This window comes from Gopherus flavomarginatus, chromosome 3 (genome assembly GCF_025201925.1).
Source record: "Gopherus flavomarginatus isolate rGopFla2 chromosome 3, rGopFla2.mat.asm, whole genome shotgun sequence".
Lineage (NCBI taxonomy): Eukaryota > Metazoa > Chordata > Testudines > Testudinidae > Gopherus > Gopherus flavomarginatus.
This window is the reverse complement of record NC_066619.1, coordinates 105,877,053-105,901,683: the sequence shown is the minus strand read 5'-3', so window position 1 is coordinate 105,901,683 and position 24,631 is coordinate 105,877,053. Positions and strand designations below refer to the sequence as shown.

At 43.4% G+C, this 24,631-nt stretch overlaps 1 protein-coding gene across 5 annotated transcripts in view; it reads left to right on the top strand.

Annotated features, from left to right (window-relative positions):
- The window catches only part of ADAMTSL1 (ADAMTS like 1), a 703,248-nt gene that overhangs the window by 615,581 nt on the left and 63,036 nt on the right, over positions 1–24,631 (top strand). For all 5 annotated transcript variants that reach the window (XR_007773162.1, XR_007773161.1, XR_007773160.1 and 2 more), the window contains 3 exons: positions 6,646–6,825; positions 10,983–11,136; positions 12,605–13,745. Coding sequence is in view for 1 of the 5 variants with exons in the window: in XM_050944097.1 (XP_050800054.1) it covers positions 6,646–6,825; positions 10,983–11,136; positions 12,605–13,745 (1,475 nt within the window). In the remaining 4 variants the exon portion in view is untranslated. The remainder of the gene's footprint in view (positions 1–6,645; positions 6,826–10,982; positions 11,137–12,604; positions 13,746–24,631) is intronic.

The window sequence follows — 24,631 nt, the reverse complement described above, 5'->3', positions numbered from 1 at the left end:
ATCAGAGTCACAGGTAATGAAAAAAGATGCCGCACCACATAATTCTTAGCTGCCGTCATATGGCTTGCGGGGTAGCCACACAAAGGTCCATAGGAGACAAGCTATACAGAGATTGTATTAATACCAGATGGGGAAGGAGAGAATGAATAGAACAAGTTTGTTGGCATTCCTTGAAAATTAAAGTAATATTCTAGCTGTGGAGAGATTTTTCCCCTACTTAAGGATGGGATTTTTCAAAGACACAAATGTCGGTTTAGACACTTCAGTCTTAGTGACTTTCAGTGGGAGTTGGTAGTAGTAGTGGTAGGTGCCTAGTTGCCTTCTGTCTAAAAATCTCCTTCTAAACTGTGTGATACTTTGGATCAGTGCGGTAGCTCTGTGTTTTTGGAAGGCAGTTGGAAGATCTATTTTAGATCACAACTGAAATGAATTTGTTGCCATCTAGATGCAAAAGAAAACTCTGAGCTTCTTGACACAACTAAGAGTGCTGGAGTTAGATGTAACCCTGCACAGCAAGAGGTCTTGCAGGTCAGGACTGAAGGTGAAATTCACTCCCCAAAAGAGAGGCCAGAAAAAAGGCCAGTGCACCACTTACCTCTCATTAAAACCTTCAAAATATGGTTTGAGTAGGATTTAATTGGTACATCAGCCTTTTGCTGGCCCTCTGTATGTGGTTAATTTTACCCAATAGGAAATGATTGGGAGTTTTACCCAGTGCTTTCCCATGCTATGCCTGGCTCCAGCTGTAATGTATGCCACTTATTTAAAAGTCAGTTGAGTTAGATAACATGTTAATATATATTCACCTAGTGGTGCTATTAAACTTGTACAGCAGTAATATATGAGGGAGCTCAGGGCTTATGCAGCCATCTTTGCAACAAAGTTCTGATTTTGCTAAAACCCCACAGCACGAGTCCGTCACTTCTCTTTAAAAAGACTCAACATTATCTACACATTTAAAATATGAAGGCATATATGTATATTAAACATACGTATTTTTAAATGTGTCTATCCCACACCCTGGGCATACACGCTATAACTATAAACTACATCCAAAAAACTACATGAAAAGGATGTTTGGGTGGTAAAGTCAAGTGCTTCAAAAGTTGGGAAATGCCAGATTTAAGGTTGCCTGTACCTACCCAAAAGCATATAACAAGTTCTTGCAGAGTACACACTGCTCTAATGTATTTGAGAGCTGTTAGAATATCGGTATGCTGCAGTTCCGTCTATGTTAGGACATTGAGTTTGGTAGGGAGGCTGGTTTTGGGAACCAGGCTTTAAAGCTGAGGCCCTATCTGCATGCGAGGGTCTTTTTGTAAGAGTAGAGGTTTCCACTGGTGTCCCTAGCTGTGAGTTCTCTTACTCTTCACTGTTGTGGAATGTACAGTGCACTGGTTGGCTTCTGGAACAGAGCATACAATGGTAGAAAGGACACCCAGAGTTGGATGGTGATGGCTCCAGGTGGCAGCAGCCATTTCTCCTTTGGGGAAGCCACAACTGGCCAGTGCAGCCTTCACGGTACGGGGTACAGGGTCTGGCCTGACAGATGGGGTATGTACTGTTTCAGCTTATCTCCCAGGGAGCCTCCACTGGCAGAGCTCCTGTGAAGGCCTGGTCACAGTTTAAAGCTGAAGAACTTTCCATGAAGAGTTCAAACACTGCCTGCCCTCACTCAGGGTGAATCCCTCTCCCAGGGTGCAGGGGAGGGTTGATTTCCAGCAGAGGTGAATCAAGCCCCTGTAGGAACACACACCTTTCCCACAACAAGGTATGCTGCAATTTCCCTATAAGCATTTTATCTGAAGTAGAATTTACATAGGGCAAAATCTACTCCTGTGCAGGGCCCATGCAAAGCTGATGAATCACTTAGCACTTGTCTACACTAACACTTGGTTTGTGGCTAGCTGGGTTGTGAATCTTCCCTGCACTAGCCTGCCATGATTTAGCTGTCCATGTGGACCTTGCTTGCCACAGGCTAAGTGTTTGTGTAGACAAGCCCTGAGGCCCACTTCAACCCTTAAAGTGCCACACAGGCCCTTGTGCTTGCCTCCTGACTAGTTGTGAATCTTGCCCATATAATATCTATGGTTCTGCTTTTCATAGCCATTCCCTCCTGCTAATTTTTAAACAGCAGCAAAAGTTTTAACCTACAAAGGTTCAGGAATGATATTTTCTTCTCTGAGGCTCTTTGTATTTTAAAGAGAGATGGTCTGAATTAGATGTGTTTAAAAGCCCCAATGTTCTTGGCAAATGAAGTCCCGATAATCATCAGAGCATGTAACATTCCAAATGATTAAAAATGCATCCTTATAAATTCAAGACTATATTTATTTTAAAAATGTTCTGTTCCTAGGATTGAGCCATTAGGATGTTTATCTTGTTTTCAGTAGTGTGTTTCTGAAGGAAAGTGGATACCAGTATTCAATTTTTACAATCCCTAGTAAATATCTGCTCTGCAGAGATCAAGTGGGAGATGTCACATTAATAAATCTTCATCTGTCTTGGTTTTATTACTGAATAAAGGCCAAAGTCTCAGGCGTGTCCCTCTCTGTGCGTGCTCAGTCTGTCCTGTCACTAAGGTTACTCTGGAACAATTTCCTGCCCTAGATCAGCCCTGGAAAACCATTGCCCTCTTCATACTTTTCCAAGCTATTTTTCTCCTTATTTTAAAATGTCTTCTTAAATTTAAGAAGTGCTAGGCCTTAGAAGCCAGCTGTATCCCGCAGAGCTGCTGGCAGGAAGAGGCCTGCTCTAGGCTCCCAAAGCAGCTGCTCTGCCTTGCTGCAGACCCATAGAAGCAAGTCATTTTAGACAGTAAAAACCATGCTTGAAGGCTAGACTGTAGCAACATAGTGTTGGGGGCATTGCGGATCTGGATTGCTGCAGGAGGAACTTGGGACAGGGGGATTGTCCTTAGGAGGTACAGTCCCTTCCCGAATGTCCCAGTGAGCAGGGAGAACTGCATACGCTGCACCATCCCTCAGAACTCAGGGGTTGTACCGTATGACTGGAGAATTGCTGACATAGTTGCTATCTTTAAGAAAGGGAGAAAGAGTGATCTGAGTAACTATAGGCCTGTTAGTTTGACATCTGTAGTATGTAAGGTCTTGGAAAAAATTTTGAAGGAGAAAGTAGTTAAGGACATTGAGGTCAATGGTAATTGGAACAAATTACAACATGGTTTTACTAAAGGTAGATCGTGCCAAACCAACATGATCTCTTTCTTTGAGAAGGTGACAGATTATTTAGACACAGGAAATGCAGTAGACCTAATTTACCTCGATTTCAGTAAGGCATTTGACACTGTTCCACATGGGGAATTATTAGTCAAACTGGAAAAGATGGGGATCAGTATGAAAATTGAAAGGTGGATAAGGAACTGGTTAAAGGGGAGACTAAAACGGGTCGTACTGAAGGGTGAACTGTCAGGCTGGAAGGAGGTTACTAGTGGAGTTCCTCAAGGATCGGTTTTGGGACCAATCTTATTTAACCTTTTTATTACTGACCTTGGCACAAAAAGCGGGAATGTGCTAATAAAGTTTGCGGATGACGCAAAGCTGGGGGGTATTGCTAACACAGAGAAGGACCGGGATATCATACAGGAAGAGCTGGATGACCTTGTAAACTGGAGTAATAGTAATAAGATAAAATTTAATAGTGAAAAGTGCAAGGTCATGCACTTAGGGATTAATAATAAGAATTTTAGTTATAAATTGGGGACACATCAGTTGGAAGCAACAGAGGAGGGGAAGGACCTTGGGGTATTGGTTGATCGCAGGATGACTATGTGCTGCCAATGTGATATGGCCGTTAAAAAAGCTAATGCGGTTTTAGGATGCATCAGGCGAGGTATTTCCAGTAAAAATAAGGAGGTGTTAGCACCGTTAGATAAGGCGCTGGTGAGACCCCACCTGGAATACTGTGTGCAGTTCTGGTCTCCCATGTTTAAGAAGGATGAATTCAAACTGGAACAGGTTCAGAGACGGGCTACTAGGATGATCCGAGGAATGGAAAACCTGTCATGTGAAAGGAGACTCAAAGAGCTTGGCTTGTTTAGTCTAGCCAAAAGAAGGTTGAGGGGGGATATGCTTGCTCTTTATAAATATATCAGAGGGATTAATATTAGGGAGGGAGAGGAATTATTTAAGCTTAGTACCAATGTAGACACAAGAACAAATGGGTATAAACTGGACACTAGGAACTTTAGACTTGAAATTAGACAAAGGTTTCTAACCATTAGAGGAGTGAAGTTCTGGAACAGCCTTCCAAGGGGAGTAGTGGGGGCACAAGACATATCTGGCTTTAAGACTAAGCTTGATAAGTTTATGGAAGGGATGGTATGATGGGATAGCTTAATTTTGGCAATTGAACTTTGATTATCAGCAGATAAGTATGCCCAGTGGTCGGTGATGGGATGTTGGATGGGATGGGATCTGAGTTACTGCAAAGAATTCTTTTCTGAGTGCTGGCTGGTGAGTCTTGCCCGCATGCTCAGGGTTTAGCTGATCGCCATATTTGGGGTCGGGAGGGAATTTTCCTCCGGGACAGATTGGCAGAGGCCCTGGAGGTTTTTCACCTTCCTCTGCAGCGTGGGGCATGGGTCACTTGCTGGTGGATTCTCTGCAGCTTGAGGTCTTCAAACCACAATTTGAAGACTTCAATGGCTCGGACATAGGTTAGGGGTTTGTTATAGAAGTGGATGGGTAGGGTTCTGTGGCCTGCTTTGTGCAGGGGGTCGGACTAGATCATCACATTGGTCCCTTCTGACCCTGGAGTCTGAGTCTATGAGAACTTTCAGCCAGCTTCATGAACTGGCAAAAATGAAGCACAGAGCCATTTCCCCACCTTCTTTCTCCACACCTCTCTGTTCTCCACAGTTTGTGCACCACCCCCAGGGGATGCAGGATTAGCAGCATGGTGGCCCCCCAGTACTTACCCAGTGTGCCTGCTTAGGTGAATGGGCTTTTCTCCTCCTACCACACTCACAACGTCCTCTGCTGGAGTGGTGTTGATGGAGGGCCCTAGAACAGTAGAAAGAGTTAACGCACACCATAGAGACGCAAGGGGCAAGCCATGAACGCTAGAAACTTCCATTTAAAAAAAAGTCTGAAGTAATAACATGATTCTGGGAGCTAACACTGCACATGTTTTAGTCTAGCCCTGCACTAGATACAGTCATCAGGACAGAGAAGGAATCTGTTGCAGTTTCTGCATTCTATCCAGTGTTCTGAAATACTGAGGCTGATTTAGACTAGCTGGTTAATTTTCACAGAACAAAATTACCTGACTGGCTGGAGAAAAAGAATTGGTAGAAAAATTGTCTCCCTCTACTCTCAATAAATTAATGGGGTTTGGAAGAAGGAGTGATTCCCCAACATTGGACGGTCAATTCTTTGGAGCAAGGAACATCTTATTGTTAGGAGGTTTGTACAACATGTAGCACAATGAGGCTCTGATCTCTGATTGGAGTACCTCGGTGGTCCTGCAATACTACTACTTCTACCAATAATAATAATAAGCTTTACTTGTTCAATGTTCTTGAATACAAGGCTTCTCAATCTTTTCATCTGCTGAAAACTCAAGTAGTATCTCATTTGGTTAAACTTTTCTTGAAGCTTCTGTGCTTTCTAACAATTTTGTTGTTGGGCAAAAGCTGTTTTCAGTCCTCAGAGAGCAAAATAAAATTGAATGCAAATCTTTTTACACAATTTTAATGTCTGCACTTCCCACTTTGTCTTTCAAGACCAATTACATTCTAGTAACATGAGGCCTGCACTTAAGTGTGTCTGTGTGTGAGAAAGAGAGAGAGACCCAAGATGTCTACAATGTTTTATAGAGCGTTCTTTTTTTAACTACTTGAATATGTTTAACATTTTTCCACTTCATGCTCTACTTCTCAGGCCTGATTCCCCTGCTGCAGATTATAAGCAGCTCCCACTGATTTCAGAAGATTAGTTTAGATTTTCTTTTCTCCTCTGATCGGATGAGACAGACCTGGAACTGTGTTAGTTGGATCATACAGGAGAAAAGGAGCGTATTTCTAGCCAAATGACAAGTGCATCAGGAAGTAGGGCTGAGCTGCCATGTTTATAGAAGAGGGTCAAGGAAAGCTCTTAAATATGCTTGTTCTAAAGTTCCTGCCCTCCTTGGGTGGAAATGGATATGGAGGAGGTTATTTATATTAGGAGAGAGGGTAGCTGGAATCCCTAGAAATTAATCTCCCAGATCTACATTGAGTCAAATAAACCTTCCTCCTTCCCTTTTGGAAATAACATACACTGTTGTCACTGACGGTCATAAATAAGAAGGACTATGTGGCTGCTTAATGGTTTATTATACTAACCTTATAAACCAATTGTTTAGCGTAGCTGCAGATCAGAGGCCATGTGCAGCTTTCCCACGAATTAAAAATCCGAGAAATCCCACAATGCAGTACTTATTTCAGATTCAGGACTTTCAGGTGGGGAGTTAAGTTTGGGTTTGTTGATTAATGAATGGTTTCAGAATGAGCTGAAAGAGCAATAGGCAGTTTCCATTGTCCTGTTTGTTTCTTTTCGCTTTACATGGAAAGGGCCACAAGTCAGACTTTAAGGTCAACTTGGATGACTCCCACTCCCTCAGCTTCTCTTGATCTTCCCTTAGTGTTCACAGACCTGCGGAGCTGGCACTCAGAAGCGAGATGTGCTCTGTAAGCAGCGCATGGCAGATGGAAGTTTTTTGGAGCTTCCAGAAACCTTCTGCTCCACTCCGAGGCCAGTTGCCCAACAAGCCTGCAAAAACAAAGACTGTCCCAGCGAATGGCTTCTTTCTGAATGGACACAGGTATGTGGTATCTGAATAAGTAAGGTATCCAGTACTGGAAATAGATCTCATTGTCCAGAGGGGCCATCTCCTAGTGTCTTTTTTGAGTTACTAATATCTGGTAAAAGTTCTTGAGAAGATAAATGAAAAGCAAATCCTCATCACTAGAGGGTCTGATGAAGCAGAAACCATTTATAACAATGGGAATCCTATGTCCAGACTGCAAAAAGAGGAGTCAGTTTTACCCAGCTATATCCCTATGGTGGGGTTCTTATCTTATTGGCATCCAGCATGGCCACTCGCTCTGTGGCCCTCTTTGAAGACTAGCTCCACTCATGTGGAGTAGTCCTCCAGCCAAACCAGAGACCTTCCCTTCTGGGATAAGCAAGAATCCAAACACAAAATAATAAACTGACCTTTCCCAGGCTGCCACCTTCACTTCTTTTGATGGTTGCAAAGAGTGGTTTACCCTCCCCCAGGATTCCTCCCTCGGTTCCCTGTGTGGGTGCAGGCTGATGCCAATAGAGCCCACCTTGGCATTTTCCCTAGATACAGGGAAGTGAATGGAACTTCTTCCAATTCTCTGTAGAAGCACCAGCCTGGGCCGCTAAAAGAGAAAAGGTTCACACACCTGGGCCGCAGTCCTACACCTCTTTTGTCATCCCAGGCTAGTGCTTTCTCCTGCTTTTCCTGCACCTCTGAACCTCACCCCCTCAGTGTCACAAGCAGACTTTTATTCCACTGAACTCACTCGTGCCTCCACAGCATTCCTTTCTCCCAAACTCCTCCATGGGCTACTTCTCCAGCTGTCTTAGAGCAGAGCCCTACCCCAGGTCCTGACAAATCCCTAGTCTTTCCTCTTACTGAGGAACAACCCATCTTTTATCCTGCTTTCCCTCTTCCCAGCAAGCCTTGTTCTCAGGCACATGCTCCCTAATGAGTCCACAACCCCCAGAATACCAGGCCTCAAAGAGACCAAGGTCAAGTGACAGAAATGCTGGGCTGTCCCTGCACTTTAAAGGATAGTACACCCTGATACATTGCCCCTGCTCTTCTTGTACCAAATTCTGCTCTCACACTCATGCAACCCGACTGAAGTCAAGGGGCTGCATGGTGAGAGCAGAAAACGGTCCTTTGACTTCAGAGGAATTATTCTACATTTACACCAGCATAACTGAGAACAGATTCTGGTCCTTTAATGACAGGATATTTTTAAACTCTTCCCCCTTTTAATTCCCCCTTTTTCCTTCACACAAGGAGATGGTTAATAACTTCATCATGAAGGAGGCACCAGTTGTGCTGGGCAAGGAGCTGTTCCACTTCGACCCCACATGTGGCGATCTCTCTTGACATTCCAGTCAAATAAATGGATTTTCTAATGAAATCTGCTGCCAGGACACACACCCATTCTGGCAGGAAAGGGGTAATTCTATTCCCATCCCTCAGCCTATCCCCATCGCAAGGAGTACAGCTTTAACATTTTTACTGTACATTATTTACATTAAAAACCCATACAACTCATGTTTCTCATGCTGGCACTTTTTAAATTGATTTTTTTTCTCCTCTAAGTAGCCTTTCGTTTGGTTCTTTCTTTTTCTCTGATCACTCTTTTCCTTCCTCTCATTCTGTCTCCCGTGCCCAATTCTGTAACAGACCAACAGCCACACATGCTGGAAAAATACTAGGTCTGGTGGCTCCCAAGAAACTCTGTGCCAGGTCCAGGATTGGGTTGAGCCTCCTGAGCTAGGGCTCTCAAACTTTTTCACTGCATGGACCACCAGCAGTTGTTTCATGGACCATAATCCACAGACCATAGCTTGAGGAAAACTGCACAAGGGCATCTCTTTTGCATCTTATCATTGCATCATTAATCTCCTAGGTTAATTTTTAATAGTTTTACAACGGTAAAATAGAAAATCAAAGGTTCGATGCAATCTGAAATTTTTTTTGCCACCCAGAGGATTCAGGGGGCCTAGGGCAAAGCAATTTCGGGGGCCCTTTCCATAAAAAAAGTTGCAAAACTATAGAATATTATATTCTCGTGGGGGCCGCTGTGGGGCCTGGGGCAAATTGCCCCATTTGCCGCCCCCCCGCCCCCCCTGTGCGGCCCTGTTTTTGCCAGTTTGCATCAAATTTGACATTGTAGGGCTAGACTGTGTGTTGCCCTTGTATGTCTGTGAGCAAGTACCTTTCCCTTCACTTTGTGTGACTGCAAAACAGCCACATGCAGTAGCAATAGCTGTGCTACCTACACTTTAAGTAGCCCAATGGCTGCTTGCTTCTGCTCCCCTTTCCAGAGAGAAGTATGCTGAAGAGAAAGCAGGAAAGAAGAAAGGTTATGGCCCTGCTCTCTTTGCACTCAGAGCTGAGCTAATGCTCCAAGGAGAGCAATCTGCTCTGTGCCAATGAATGCATCAAATTGCTCAACCCCCAGGCATAAGGAGCAGTGCTGGGAGAGATAGTGCCTTTGATGCTTCTCCTGGTGGAGCATGGCTCCACACCAGGGGCGGCTCTATGTATTTTGCCGCCCCAAGCACAGCAGTCAGGCAGCTTTCGGTGGCATGCCTGCGAGAGGTCCGCTGGTAAGGCAGATTTGACAGCGTGCCTGCGGGAGTTCCTCCGGTCCCACGCCTTCGGCGTATCCGCTGCCAAATTGCTGCTGAAGCTGCAGGACCAGCGGACCACCCACAGGCATGCCGCCGAAGGCAGCCTGACTGCTGCTCTCACAGCAATCAGCAGACCACCCCCCCGCGGCTTGTCACCCCAGGTACACACTTGGTGCACTGGTGCCTGGAGCCTCCCCTGCTCCACACTTCCCCTTCTACAGAGATGTGGTTTAAAAGCTTGATCTTAAGGTACGTGTAGTACCAAAATCGAGCTGCTTTGAAGAGGACAAAAAAGAAACACTGGCAGTGGGATTTTATAAATAATGGAAACAGACACAAGTGCAGCTCACTCACATCACTGCTATAGTTGAGATTGCCTGACAATTCCCAGTATAAGACCCAGTTTTCAATTGCTTGTATAATCAATAGAGGACACTCCTCTCCAAAACTTGGAGTTGATCTCAAGAGTGGCTGAGTCTCTACGTTCTTCTGCTTTCAGCAAATATGTATGAAACCCTTTGGCAAGTGTGTGTCTTATCCCCCTGCTAGTGCAGGGTCTGCACAAAGGATGACAACCTACTACTGCTACCAGTTACTCCATTGTCTTAAGAGGCAGAAATCTGTGTGATGGATCCAACCCTTCTGAAGACCCAAACTGGGGAGTCAATGTAGTTCCACATGATAGTATTTTAGTTGTTTCAGTTTGTTTAAAAAAAATAGGAAATTACATAGAAAAAATCTACATTAAAAGAATGCTGAAGTTGTAAAGTCAAACGCTCAAAAGTTAGGAAATGCCAGAATTATGGTTACCCGTGCTACCTTAATTCATCCTGCTTGTGCATATCCATTATGATAAAGTCTTTAATTACATTGGCCTGTATTGCTTTTCCACAGGACCCTATATATAGTTTTTTTGTATATAACATAGATGTACAGTGTGTTTGACTACATCCTAAATTAACAGTGCAACCTTAGCATTGGCCTGCTAAACCCAGGGTTGTGAGTTCAATCCTTGAAGGGGCCACTTAGGGATCTGGGGCAAAAATCAATACTTGGTCCTGCTAGTGAAGCCAGAGGGCTGGACTCAATGACCTTTCCGCCCGGCTCATGAGACAGCTCATGGTGTCCGACACCATCGGTGGTGCAGAGACATTTATACCGAACACATCACCGGACACCGCCAATACCACACCAAGTAACCCACTCCTTTCCCTGATGGACCAAGGGAGGCACCCCACCCATGAACTTATCTGCTCCACCGATACTGACTTGGACTCCTTATTCATTCCATGGGTGGCGTACCCAAGCCCACTTATCCACTGACACTTTAAAAACCCCTGCACCTCAATCTTGGTCTGTGCCGGTTATGCGATATGTATGTATCTTTTCATCCTTACAAATGATATCTGTAACCCCCCATAACCCAAGCCTGACCCCAGATGTACAGTACCTTCCCTCTCAACCTGTGTATATTTCATTTCAAACATTTACTTAAATAAAATTTTTATATCTGGGCAATGGGATATATGTCAAACCTAATGCTTCACATTCTGTTTCTTGTTTTGTTTCTAGTGTTCAGTGAGCTGTGGAGAGGGCACCCAGACTCGAAATGCCATTTGCAGGAAGATGCTGAAAACTGGAGGTTCTGTCATCATCAATTCCTCAATGTGCCCACCTTTGCCTCTCTCTTCTTTAGTCAGGTCCTGTGCACTAGTTGCTTGCACAAGTGAGTACATAAGAAACTTGAGTGTGTTTGTGGGGAGAGGGCAGGAGCTCCACCACTAAGTATCTAGTACTATAAATTGCTAAGTGCACTGCAAGATGCTGGGAGCCCTCTGCTCCCAACTACCTCACTGGGAGTCAAAGGTGCTCAGCACCTTGAATGACTACTGGGTCCTGTATTTCCTTATTTGGGCCTTTCTCCCATGGTTTATAAGGGGAGCTGAGTGGCTGATGCTTTGCCAGTGTTGGCTGTGAACCTAGCAACAAGACAAAATTGGGAATGGGACCTCTAATGGTCATTATTAGAGGTGGGTCTGAGACAAACCCCCTGAACCGGAACCTCTTCCATTTTGATGAGGAGTAATCCATATTGAAACCCAGATCTAACTTTCACAATTAGGGTTTGGAGGCATAATACCCTCTTGGAAGTTACAATGTCCTCTCTGCCAGAGGCCCATAAGGAGTAAGGGCCACCAATGAAGCACTGGCTGGGGAGAGTGTATAGTCATGGTGGTTTGAGGACATGCTCATTTAGCACATCCCCTCAGCAGCCTGTGACAACTGGGCTCCTGTGGAACCTTACAGCAGAAATTAAACCTGCTTTCTTGGTAGAGACCCTTTGGGAAGACAGTAGGCAGCACTCCTGTATGCAAAATGAAATAGGCAGCACTCCTGAATACACGTGGATGAAGCGAGATAGTCTGGTGCAGGGAGATTTAAAAACAAATATGTCCCTACCTCTACAATGAGCTGAACCAGAATCCCAGATCCAAAACCTCATAAACTTTGGGTGGAAAGGGAAAGAGAAGCAGAAGCTTTGAAATCCAGAGCCAAACCCAGAACCAAATGTCCAGATTCAAGACGTCTCTGCGAATTATACACCTATGCGGCTTTATGCTGTGCTTCCCATGGAGACATGTTTTTCCTTTGTCTGGCAGAGAGATCTGGAAGCTGGAGAGACCCACATAACTAATTAAGTCCAATATTATGCACTCTGGGGTTTTAAACCTGCTGTAAACAGATTTGTTCTGTTTAATATGAATCCCTGAGGTAGCAACATTTTCACTCCTTCTCAGTGCTATGAGATAAAAAGTTGTGGTGCCATGCAGAGCCTGAATGGTAAACATTTAACAAGAGGAACTCTCCTTCCCTTTTATCCTTTCTCTGTGTTTATTAACCCACATTCTTCATTTAAATACTCACCCAACGGGGACTGTGTTTCCTCGCCAAGTTCCCCTCTCAGTCCAATCCCTAAAACTACGGTTCCTACATTTAACCTCAGCAGGATGACATTCGTGTTGCTAAATTGCACCTTGTTATTTCTTGCTTTTTGATGGTGGTAGCTTGATGTTCAGCAGCTGATAACCTATTACTCCCATAAAACGTAATAAGTGAAATTACTGCCAGTGCCAAAATAAGTGGCTTGTTTTGTTTAAAGTACCCCTGTGCTAATATTATTAGTTACATTTCAGGGCACAACAGGCCGGCTCAAAAGCAAAGCCCCCATATAATGGCTCTGAAGAATGTTTATATCCAGACAAAGAAGCAGAAGAAGCTACACTTTATCGTGGGTGGCTATGCCTACCTGCTGCCCAAAACCTCTGTTGTCCTCCGATGTCCAGTGAGAAGGTTCCGCAAATCAATGATCACTTGGGAGAAAGACAACAAGCAACTCCTCAGCTCAGTTCACATTACCATTGCACCACACGGGTACATGAAGATCCATCGTTTAAAGCCTTCAGATGCTGGGACGTACACCTGCACAGCAGGGCCAGCCCGGGAACATTTTGTGATTAAACTAATTGGAGGCAACAATAAGCTCATCATCAACCAGCCAGCTGGGATTAGAGAGGAAGAGGGTACAAGGAAGTCCAGTTTGAATGAAGCCTTGCACACTCAGGAGAAGCATCAGAATGGGATTCTCTTCAATAGGAGCAAGGCCGAGAAACGAGGGCATCTGGCTGATCCTAGCAGCCAGTACGATGATATTGTCTCAAGACTTCTGAAGCAAAGAGGCTGGCCTGGGGAAAACCTGGATTCCTGGGAGGCTCAGGAGTCGACAGAGAGAAATACCTCTTCAGAAGAGGAGCAGAGTCAGGAATACAGCCTTCCGTTTACCATGGTCACGGAGCAGAAACGCTTGGATGATATCATAAGGAATTTGTCTCAGCAGCCTGAGGAACTTAAGGATGTCTACAGCAAGCAGCTTGTTGTGCAGCTGGCTGATGACATCTTCAAGAGCCATTTGGAAAATCAAGAATCTCGTTTCATACCCCAGAGGAGAAGAATTGGTTCAGCTATAGCAGAGTTCCCTTTCCGCAAACATGTGTCGGGATTCACCAGTTCCTTGAGAACGTCGTCTGCCGAAGCACACCTGCCTACTTCAGTGGAGGTGGGGAATGGCTCACGCAGGCCCCACCGAAAGCCTGCAATCCTCAGGAAGATTTCTGCAGCTCAGCAGCTTTCAGCCTCTGAAGTTGTCACCCACTTGGGACAGACAGTTGTCTTAGCCAGTGGGACCCTAAGTGTGCTGCTTCACTGTGAGGCTGTTGGGAACCCAAAGCCCACCATTAGCTGGGCTAAAAATGGAGCAGAGGTGCAATACAATGACAGGTAGGAGAAGTACTTTCAGTTTCTCTTTTCTTTTAGGGCCTGTCTACATTACCAATAGAACCATATTTAGCTTTAGTCTGGTTACATGACACAGATAAGGCCACGCTTATGCAGTGGCAAGCTGGACTTTAAGTCTGTAGCTCGGTACCTGGATTCTGGAGCAGCCTGGTGTTACAGACAGGAGTCTGTGGGGCAGTTTCATTTAAATAAAAAAAAATCAATTAACTGTGAAAATGAGACAATCAGCACAGCGCTCTGTATTATTTATTTTGATATTAAATTCCCCACATGGGGAGGTGCAGGGAGCAATTTTGGGTAGTGGATTAAACACATTTGCTGGATGTTTCTGCTAAAATGATTAGCAATGAAATAGTAAAAATGAGATTCTGGGGTACAATTTTCTGGCAAGGAGTGAATTCTGTGGTTGCTGATTAGGGTCCTATCTCCACTATGAATTGGAACGATGTTTGTAACTGCACTTTATCCAGGTTCTCTGATGAGGCTATATTCCTAGAGTTTGTAACCATATCTAAAACTGTTTTAGAAGATGGCAGCAACATAGTTTGTATCCAAAATCACCAGTTGCGCTATAAGAGTGATTGGAAACAATACTCAGTCCATTGCTAGGGTAACTGTCTTGGTATTGAACATGGTTTCAGTTAACTGGGCAACTTAGCAAAGCATGATCCATGCCAGAAAACCAAACTGAGTTGGCTGCTACTGTGTTTGCAAATACATGTCAGTCATATTTATTCTTAATATGGTAGGATCATGTTTAACAGCTATTTTCAGGCATCATTGCTACAAGCACAATATGATTCTCCATTCCATCAAAGTCTTCTGCTTTGACTAGGTGCATCATGACTGCCAGTATGCAGAAATGCATCCAATGAAGTGGGCTGTAGCCCACGAAAGCTTATGCTCAGATAAATTTGTTAGTCTCTTAGTCTCTAAGGCCTGGTCTACACTACGAGTTTATCTTGAATTTAGCAGTGTTAAACCAAATTAACCCTGCACCCGTCCACACAACGAAGCCCTTTACTTCGATATAAAGGGCTCTTACTATCGATATCTGTACTCCTCCCCAACAAGGGGAGTAGCGCTGAAATCGATATTGCCATTTTGAATTAGGGTTAGTGTGGCCGCAATTCGACGGTATTGGCCTCCGGGAGCTATCCCACAGTGCACCATTGTGACTGCTCTGGACAGCAATCTGAACTTGGATGCACTGGCCGGGTAGACAGGAAAAGCCCTGCAAACTTTTGAATTTCATTTCCTATTTGCTCAGCGGGTAGAGTGGATCTGCACAGGTGACTATGCAGTCCCAGAATCAAAAAAAAAGCTCCAGCATGGACCGTACGGGAGATACTGAATCTGATCTCTGTATGGGGAGATGAATCTGTTCTATCAGAACTCCATTCCAAAAGACGAAATGCCAAAACATTTGAAAAAATCTCCAAGGCCATGGTGGACAGAGGCCACAACAGGAGCTGAACACAGTGCTGCGTGAAACTTAAGGAGTTGAGCCAAGCATACCAGAAAGCCAAAGAATTAAATTGACGCTCACGGAGGGAGGGGCGACTGATGGCTGTAGCTATCCCACAGTTCCCGCACTCTCTGAAAACCATTTGAATTCTGGGCTGAGCTCCCAAAGCCTGAAAGGTCAAAAACATTGTTGCAGGTGGTTCAGAGTATATGTCATCAGCCACTCCCCTCCCCCCATGAAAGAAAGGGGAAAAAATCATTTCTCGCCTTTTTTCAATGTCACTGTATGTCTGCTGGATGCTGCTGGCAGACGCGGTGCTGCAGTGCTACACGGCAGCATCCCCTTACCTTGCGGATGGCAGACGGTACAGTATGACTGATATCCGTCATCATCATCCTGTGGGTGCTCCTGACTGGCCTCGATGAAGTCGGCCGGGGGCACCTGGATGAAAAAAGAAATGACTCCAAGTCATTCTCTTCTTTAAGTTTTGTCTAATGGAGATTCAGTCCTACCTGGAATATCATGGCAGCTGGAGGCTTCTGCCTCAGGCTGCTCTCCCAGTCAGCAGCACCGCGCGGTCGTGCCTATCCCAGCCTACCCCTTGCCACCAGGGCTCACAATCAGATACTTAGACCTCTACATTTTGCTGCAACTAAAAAAATTAAGCTGCCGTTTAGAACTGTTCCCCAACATACATATCCTGGGACATTTTGTATTATACCAGTGTCAACCAAAGGGCCCCGCACAAATGGAGATTCAGTCCTGCCTGTGCTTCTATCCTAGTGCTTGTCAGAGATTCCCATTTTCAGCCATAGGCTGAATAAGTGCAGAATGGTGGTTCACTCTACTTCACTGTAAGCCAGAATCCCTCTCCTCCCCTCTTTGATCTCTGCTTGCAATAAAGTCAGTGTTGTTTCTTCTTCCTGCATTCTTTATTACCTCATCACAGAAATGGGAGGATAACTGCCACGGTAGCCCATAAGGGGTGGGGGAGAAGGGAAGCAATGGATGGGGTTGTTCCAGAGGCACCCCCTAGAATGGCATGTAGCTCATCATTTCTGCGGGATATCTGGGGCTCTGATCTGGGGTGGCCGTTTGCCTCTCTGGTTCTTTAGTAGGCTTGCCTGATATTCTAGGCAGGACTGACTCTCCATTAGACAAAGCTTAAAGAAGAGAATGACCTGGGGAATCATTCCCATTTTTGTCCCGACGCCCCCGATCGACCTCACCGAGGCCGGCCAGGAGCACCATGACAGCAGTAGATGGTATAGTATGACTGGTAACCATCTCTGCCAACTTGCAAAGCAGCAGACAGTACAGTAGAGCCAGTAACCGTCTTTGCTAACTTGCAAAAGGCAAGGGGATGCTGCTGTGTAGCACTGCAGTACCACATCTGTCAGCAGCATCCAGTAGACATACAGTGACAGTGAAAAAAGGCTGAACCAGCTCCGTGGTTGCTGTACTATGGAGTCTGCCCGGGCAATCCAGGGAAAAGGGTGTGAAATGATCATCTGCCATTGCTTTCACGGAGGGAGGATTGACTGATGACATTTACCCATAACCACCCGTGACAAATTTTTGGCCCCATCAGGCATTGGGATCTCAACCCAGAATTCCAATGGGCGGGGGAGACTGCGGGGAACTATGGGATAGCTACCTACAGTGTAATGCTCCGGAAGTCGACGCTAGCCTCGGTACATGGAACTGCCGAATTAATGTGCTTAGTGTGGCCCTGTGCACTTGACTTTATACAGTCTGTTTCCAAAAAATCAGTTTCTGTAAAATTGGAATAATCCCATAGTGCAGACATACCCTAAGGTGCCACAAGTGCTCCTGTTCTTTTTACTCTTTGAGTGTGGCTTGAGAACAACTGCAGGAAAAATACTGTCCATGGTCCTCCATGTTAATTTGCTAATGGCTGAAATGCTGCAACGTCTGCTGAGTCCAGCCTTTATCCTTGATTGCTCCATTGTCCTTCGTAGCACATATTTCTCTAATACATTTCGCATATACAGAACATACACAATTGCTGTTTGCACTGCTTTGTGGCAGACTGGTAGCCACAGATTGGGTTGATCTGCGTTTCTAGCCATCATTAGCCCCTATAGAATTGATATGGGAACAATTATTTATTTTTCAGGGTGTTTTCACTAGACGGGAGTTCAAGTGAAGGGGCAAGTAAAGGAAATAGGATTTGAAAAAGCCACATTTTTTGTTTAACCCCTAGACATTGGAAATGTTGCTAAAATAACTTTGCTGTATGAAAATGCCATATTTCATTGCATGAAGAATGCTGTGTCCTATCTTCCGTTATTTGCTAAATGAAAAGAAACGTGCACACTCCTATAAACCTTTAGACTGACCCCCTCAAGTACCCATTTGCAACAAATTTTTGGGAGCACTATGTAAGACTAGTACATACTGACCATTATTTAAACACATAAACACACAGCCACTTTATATTCTAGTTATGTGCTTGGCTATGTGTTGGTAACATGTTGTTATCCTGTATATACTTGGGATTTTATGGTTTATTCCAAGTAGCATACAAGAGGTGATGGTGTGCTTGGAGACAGCTACCTTAGCTGATGTAGAAGAAGCCAGCTGTCCAAGAATACGCAGCCAGTTCCCCCTGCATAAGTTATAGGAGTGAGGTTAAACATCTAAATCTGGTCAGCAGGGTAGGCCTGGGAAATGAGAAGAAAATAGGAGTCTAGTCTCAAGGCTAACATTAATTTCAAGCACAGTTGCTGTGAACATCTAGTAAATTCTTCATTTATTAAAGGTGCAGTTTGTCCCTGGTTTAGATATACAGTTAGTTTGCTTGCTCCTTTCTCACTTTCATGGTTGAATCACTTCCAGACTCAATAGTTTCTATAATTTATTGGCACTTGCAGTGTCATTGCCCTTTCAACTGTGCTTTTTCTGATTCTTTTTCTTTTCTCTTTCTGGCAGATAGAATGCTAAGTTTGACAAAAAATGAGAACTATTTTCTTGGTTATGAGAACAAGAATGTATCTCTTGTGGAAACCACATGCAATCTTAATCAAGACTTGGGCCTATGGTATACATTTGGTTGGACATAGTCCTGTGAAAACATCTTTTTGGCCCCCAAAAAGTTGCATGCACAGATTTCCATTGCCAGTGGTTACATCCTGTTGGAAATCTGCCATCAAGTGATTTTTTCTGTTTGAAACTACTGTGATTTTTGTGGCATGCTTTAAAGGGAATATAGGTTACATAAAGTCCACCTGTGGTTTATGTTGAATATTAGACTCATGAGAAAAATATATATTTATCCCACACCATATAAGAAACCATAATTTAGCAACAGATGGTTTACTGTTTTGTTGGTAAAGAACAAATAGCCTTTGATTTCTAAAATTTAATTTAAATAATATATATTTACTATATTTAGGGTTGCCAACTTTCTAGTTTCTTAAAACCGGACACTACAAAACAAAGGCCCCCTGCCTCCCTGTCCAAAGGGTGAACTCACTATAAAGAGAAGAGAGGGGTTGAAAGAGACGGTGTCTCTCCTTCTCCATCCAGCAACAGCTTCGAGGCAAAGAGTTTGCAGGGAGTGATGGGAGTGGGGGCGGAGGGGGGAGCTTCCTGCAGCTGGAAGAGGGTCCCGGAGATAGGGAGTAGCCCTTGCAGGGGAAGACAAAGTGTCCCTCGCCAGCCTGGCCAGGACTAGCACCTGGAATGCTTCCAGCTCTGCCCCTCTCTGGCTCTGGGCCCAGCACTCTTGGATTAAAGGGGAGCTATGGGTTGGATTGACCATAAAATTGTGGCAACCGCTCTTTTGGTATCCAGTCAGTACTTCTGACCGGAGACTGTATAGGTCCTCTGAAAACCGGACTTTCCAGTCAAAAACTGGACACCTGGCAATAGTCAGTATTATGCTTTTCAATTTTTTTCCATTCTGCTTGGCTGGAATAGCATCAAATGATATGCTATCATTCTGGGTAGGCTGGCAACAGACTACTTACTACACATGCTCAAACATGTTATCAGGGGCGTGCAATTATTTGGTGGCCCACAGTACCATTTGGCAGCTGTACTTCAGACAGCCAGGCAGGCAGTGCTCATTTTGTCATCCTGCCCCCACTTGATCTTCCCTCTAGACTGGGATGGGAGAAGTTATAAATGCCAGTGCCCTGATTTTCCGGTGTGCTGAGGACCAATAACTTTGAAGTTAGTGGTAGCTGAGCGACCACAGAACGTTTGAAAATCAAGCCACAGATGAGTTTCGAGGTGCTTCAAAGCAGCATTCCTTTCTTGGCTAAATAGCCACTTTCTATCTGCCAATCACCTGTGTAAATGCGAACAAAAGTGATGTTTTCCATTAGGAGTGACAAGGCAGCCTGCATGTAGCCAGTAGGTATGCCTTAGTTTCTGCAGTCTGTCCTCTTCATGCTCTGCTGACCACACAATGGAGAGGATGTTAATTTGCCAGCCCACCTCCCAGGGAGAAGGGAAGGAGAAAAAGAATGTGGATCCTGCTTCCTGCATCAGCATTGAAGAGAGAGGCTCTTGACCGTGGTGATTTGGATAGGATTTGTTCCTGTGCTTCTTTAGGCAATTTCTTGAGCAGATGATGTAGTTTCTTTTGGTAACCCTCAGTGGGTTCAGAGGGTAATGGCCTGTGTGATATGGGCTCAATTCGAATCAGTTTGACCTTCCAATGGAAGCCTTTATAACCCATTATCTAGCCCAACAAGCCACCTAGTCAACCCAAAAGCATACATGATTACTAATATATAGTTCTACTTCTATCTGTATATTGGACAGGCCAAAAAAATAAGAGCAGTGCTTGTTTTTTGTATTTGCTCATGCAAACAAACATACATCGTAAAAAGTTTCAGTGGCTGGACAAATATGTTTGATGGCACTTGCAGGAATTCTGATCCTTGACTTTACATTGTCACTTTTTACACTATAGTATTAAAAGAAGAGTTACCCAGGCTGACACCATCATGTGTTTTGTCTAGCTTCATCCACTATTCAGAGCCAACTCAGTTTCAGAGGAGGAAAATGCAAATTCTGTCGCCTGGGCCTTCTATAAATGATGAAAAGTTAATATAGGCAAAGAAGGAATTCAGATTAGCTATCTTAAAAATCAAGTCTGAGGAATACAGATCTTTGTAAGAGGTTGTGAATTGCTCAATTGCTCTAACTTCAATAACTTTATAAAAAGTGTCTTGTGTTCCAAATATTCTCTAATTTCCAATGATAGGAACCCTTTGAATACGGGAACCTGAGAACTAGGAGTTTCTATATTAGGCATTTGTTAGATGCCATCTGAACTACAGAATTAGTCAGTATGGCTCAAAATATATTTTCTTGGAGATAATGCAGTGTAGGGCAATCAAGATCAGACAGATTAAAATGTGAAGGGAATTGGGGTATTTTCATAGAGGAAAACAGTTTTTGAAATGGCATAGATTATAAAAAGGATTGTTACATCTGGTAGGTATTTTTTCACAACAGATAAGACACTCAAAACCTAACAATAAAAACAGGAGACTAGGAGTAAATAGGAATCTCAGGGCAGTATGGTTTCATGCAAAGGATAATAATGTTGAAGAAGTTTCCAAGGAAAGCAATTGAAGCAAAAAGTGTTAATGAATTCAAGAGAAACTTAGATTTATTTTTGGAGAAGGAGGGGATTGAGAGACATGCTGAAAAAGCCAGAAGGTCAGATGAAGCAGATTTTTTTATTATTATTATTATTAAGGCAAGTGTGTTGAACTCATTTGGCCTTTTCCTGTTCCTAAAAGGACTTGAGCTGGATCAGCAGCTCCAGTGATGTCAATGGAGCTAATTTACAACAGCTGAGGATCTAGCCCCTTATGTTTTTGTCTTCACCCCAAAACAGATTGGAAACACCCAGAGTTAATTAACTGTTGTACCAGCACTATAGTAGCATTAAAACCAGGACCAGCTAAATTAAAGAAATATATTCCTACCCTGATGGTGATGTGGACTTTTTAGAAAAGATTCGTATCTGTTTTGTTTTTTTAAGTGTGTGTGTTACTTTAACCATAGGGATCAATCAGTCTGTCTGTTTATATAAAGCACTGAGTCTATATTTGTGAGGTGAGTGGGTTTGTAACATACACATTTTTAGCCCACGAAGCCTCATCAAGAGTCAGCTGAAATGCTTAAACCAGTTAAATCAGCCATGATTAAATATGATGGATACAAGGATACCTGTCAAGTATCAGAGGGTAACCGTGTTAGTCTGGATCTGTAAAAGCAGCAAAGAATCCTGTGGCACCTTATAGACTAACAGACGTTTTGGAGCATGAGCTTTCGTGGGTGATTGAACTGACCTTGTTATCTCTAGCTTGCTTGCTAGCACACATATATATACCTGCCCCTGGATATTTCCATTACATGCATCTGAGGAAGTGGGTATTCACCCACGAAAGCTCATGCTCCAAAACGTCTGTTAGTCTATAAGGTGCCACAGGATTCTTTGCTGCTTTTACAAGGATACCTGTTATGCATCAACATACAGTATTTTTCATTTTGACATCAACACAATGCTCAGTACTAATGTGTTTGCTTTGCTGTTGTCTGCATTCTTTGATATATACCCGAAAGCAAAATGAAACCATTTCTTTGTTGTTGTTTGGAAGGATGCTACTGCGGGGGGAAATTGCAAAATCTTGTGGGTTTAAAGTCATTTTTATGTGCAGATTGAACCAATAGACCTCTAACTACCAATTTTTTGCATGCACAGCTGTGTGCATATGCAAAAATTGCTGGCATGATCTCACCGGCTCGCTGAAAATTTGCCCCTTAAATTCACAACTTTTTTAAGATATAAAACAATCCTTAAATCTGGAGGAGGGGCATCTATCAACTATTGTTTTCTTTTGCTACACAAGCATGTCAGCAACTTAAATATGAATAACCTTTTGGCTTGTAAATGACTCTGCATTTCGCTAAGCACTTGCAAGACATGGTTGGCACAAGCTGAAACTTTATTATTGTGATTGTTATTTAAAAAATGGGTTTTAAAGGAAATCAGACTCCTCTCAGAGCCTAATAGAATTCAATGGGTGGCCTGAATCTGGTTTGTTTTAGAGAGCTACCACCCATGGTGTTGAGCAGGATCAAATATCCCTAGCCTTGTGGTCCATGAGACAGCAGTTTTCATTCAAGAAAGAAAACTCTCATCAGCTCAGGGTTAGTGGATCAGACTTCGATTGCATGACTTGGATGGGCTTTTTCCTTCCATCTCTCTTCTCACTCCCACTCCCACCCTTGTCTGTGTTGATCACCATCTTGGCTAAGGGTTTTATGCAGAACAGCTGCTGAAAGTTTCTGGTGAATAAAGCAAATTTGTCATTAGGTTTTGTCATTAGTGAAATCTATGACTGAATGGAAGTAGGTTCTATATTCCTACCTTAACAGGAAATACCTAGTGCTGCAGTTGAGGACATTTGATATACGCGGTGGTTGAACTCTCAGGGCCCATGTTGATCTCACTGAAACAGCATAAATCAGGAGTCAGTGGAGTTACACTGACGTAAAACTAGTTTGAGAGGGTGTAGAACCAAGTTTTAGTGCTCTCAGTTCATACAAAGTTCCACAGTATGTATCAGGGTGACCTGGAGTCTGTTCCCACCTCTGCCACTGCTGTGCTGTGTGGCCTGGGTCAACTCACTTCACCTCTCTGTGCCTAGTGTTGTCAACTCTCGCAATTTTTAATCACAGGTCTCTCAATGTTCAGTGTTTTCCTTAAAGACCCAATGCTGAGGGCCCTTTGATTCTGAGGGAATCTGTTTTCTTTTCTTGTTTTCTTTTTTCTAAAGTAGGTTCTATTCCCCACTATTTCAGAGGAAAGCTTGACAATGTGACTTCAAAAGGTTCCAAAAAGACAAAGAAAATAAGGAGAACCCCAAATGTATTATTTTTAAAACCTCCTGATTTGCAAGCTAAACTTATGAGTTAGGACGTCCAGAATCATAACTTTTGAAGACGTGGCATTGGCGATAGTGATACCTCCATTTCCACTCCCACTCCCTGTTTATTTTGTCTCTTTAGAAGGTAAGCACTTTGAGACAGGGACTGTCTCTGGCTATGGTTTTGTACAGTGCCTAGCACAATAGGGTTTCAGTTTCACTTGAGGCATCCAGATGCCACCAAAAAACAAACAATAACTAATTATAGAGGTTTGTTCCATTTTAAAAGATACTACCCATTTGAGAGAGAGTCCTTAAACTTAAAATGGTGAATATTGCTGGAATCTGTAATCGCTCTAAAAACTAAATTAATATTTTAAAGTGCAATTACTGTAGCAGTTTAGCAGTGCCTCAAGCCTTGCAGTTGTCTCCAATTTATATCATTTTTGTGAGAGAGTTTGTAAGAAGCAAAATTTTGTTAAAATTTGAATGAATAAAAATATGTACCACCTTATTGTGCAGTGTTGTTTAAAGGTAGGGTAAATCATTTGTAGCAAATCTGGCAATTATTTTAAAATGTGACCTGTAAAAAAGAATGGAAAATATAAAAGGTTTAGAAAGCCTTTGTAGTTATTGCCAATATAGGCCATGAACTGGAGTCCTGCTCTTTGTGTGAATTGATTTACTTAAGTAATGGTAGCATTGAAGATTTCCATGCGAGAGTTTAAACAAATTGTATCTTACAATCCAGTTGTGAAGGTACCTTTTTCTTTAAAATCAATTGAATCATTCTCAGGGTTTCAGTTATTTATGGTATAGGGCGTGATCCTGATACTGCTTAAAATCAGTGGGAGCAGAATCAGACCCATCATTTGCTGTTGATTGGTCTTCAGGATTCACCAGATTCATTGTCCAATACAGACAAATGAAAGAGGGCTTTCATACTGAAACCAGTCCAAAAAGTGCAGCTAGCTGCTCTTACATGCTACACCTGCCCCACGCTCCAAGGGATGTCTAGCTAAACCAGCTAGCTAGCCTCTGTTTAGCTAAGGTACTCTACCAGGCCAACAGTACCATAGTATCTGAATACCAAACAACCTTTAATGTATTTATCCTCACTATTCCCCAGGACATAAGGCACTGCTATTATCCCCTTTGTACAGTGAGGCACAGAGAAGCTAAGTGGCTTGCCCAAGATCACACAGGAAGTCTGTGACAGAGTGGAGACCCCACTTTTCCAAGTCCTGGACTAGTGCCCTCATCTTTGGACCATTCTGCCTCTTCCGTCAGCAACCTGTTGCAGCAGGGTTGAGAATGAAATTAACCTGCATATAATCACAATCGCCACATAAGATGTTTAACCCCTGATTTTCATAACTTTATTTCTTTATTTAAACAAAATCTGCAGGCCCAAAGTGTGAGAAACTGTGTAATTTACTTGTCATTCTGTGTCTCTTTAAATATAACTCTTAAATCCT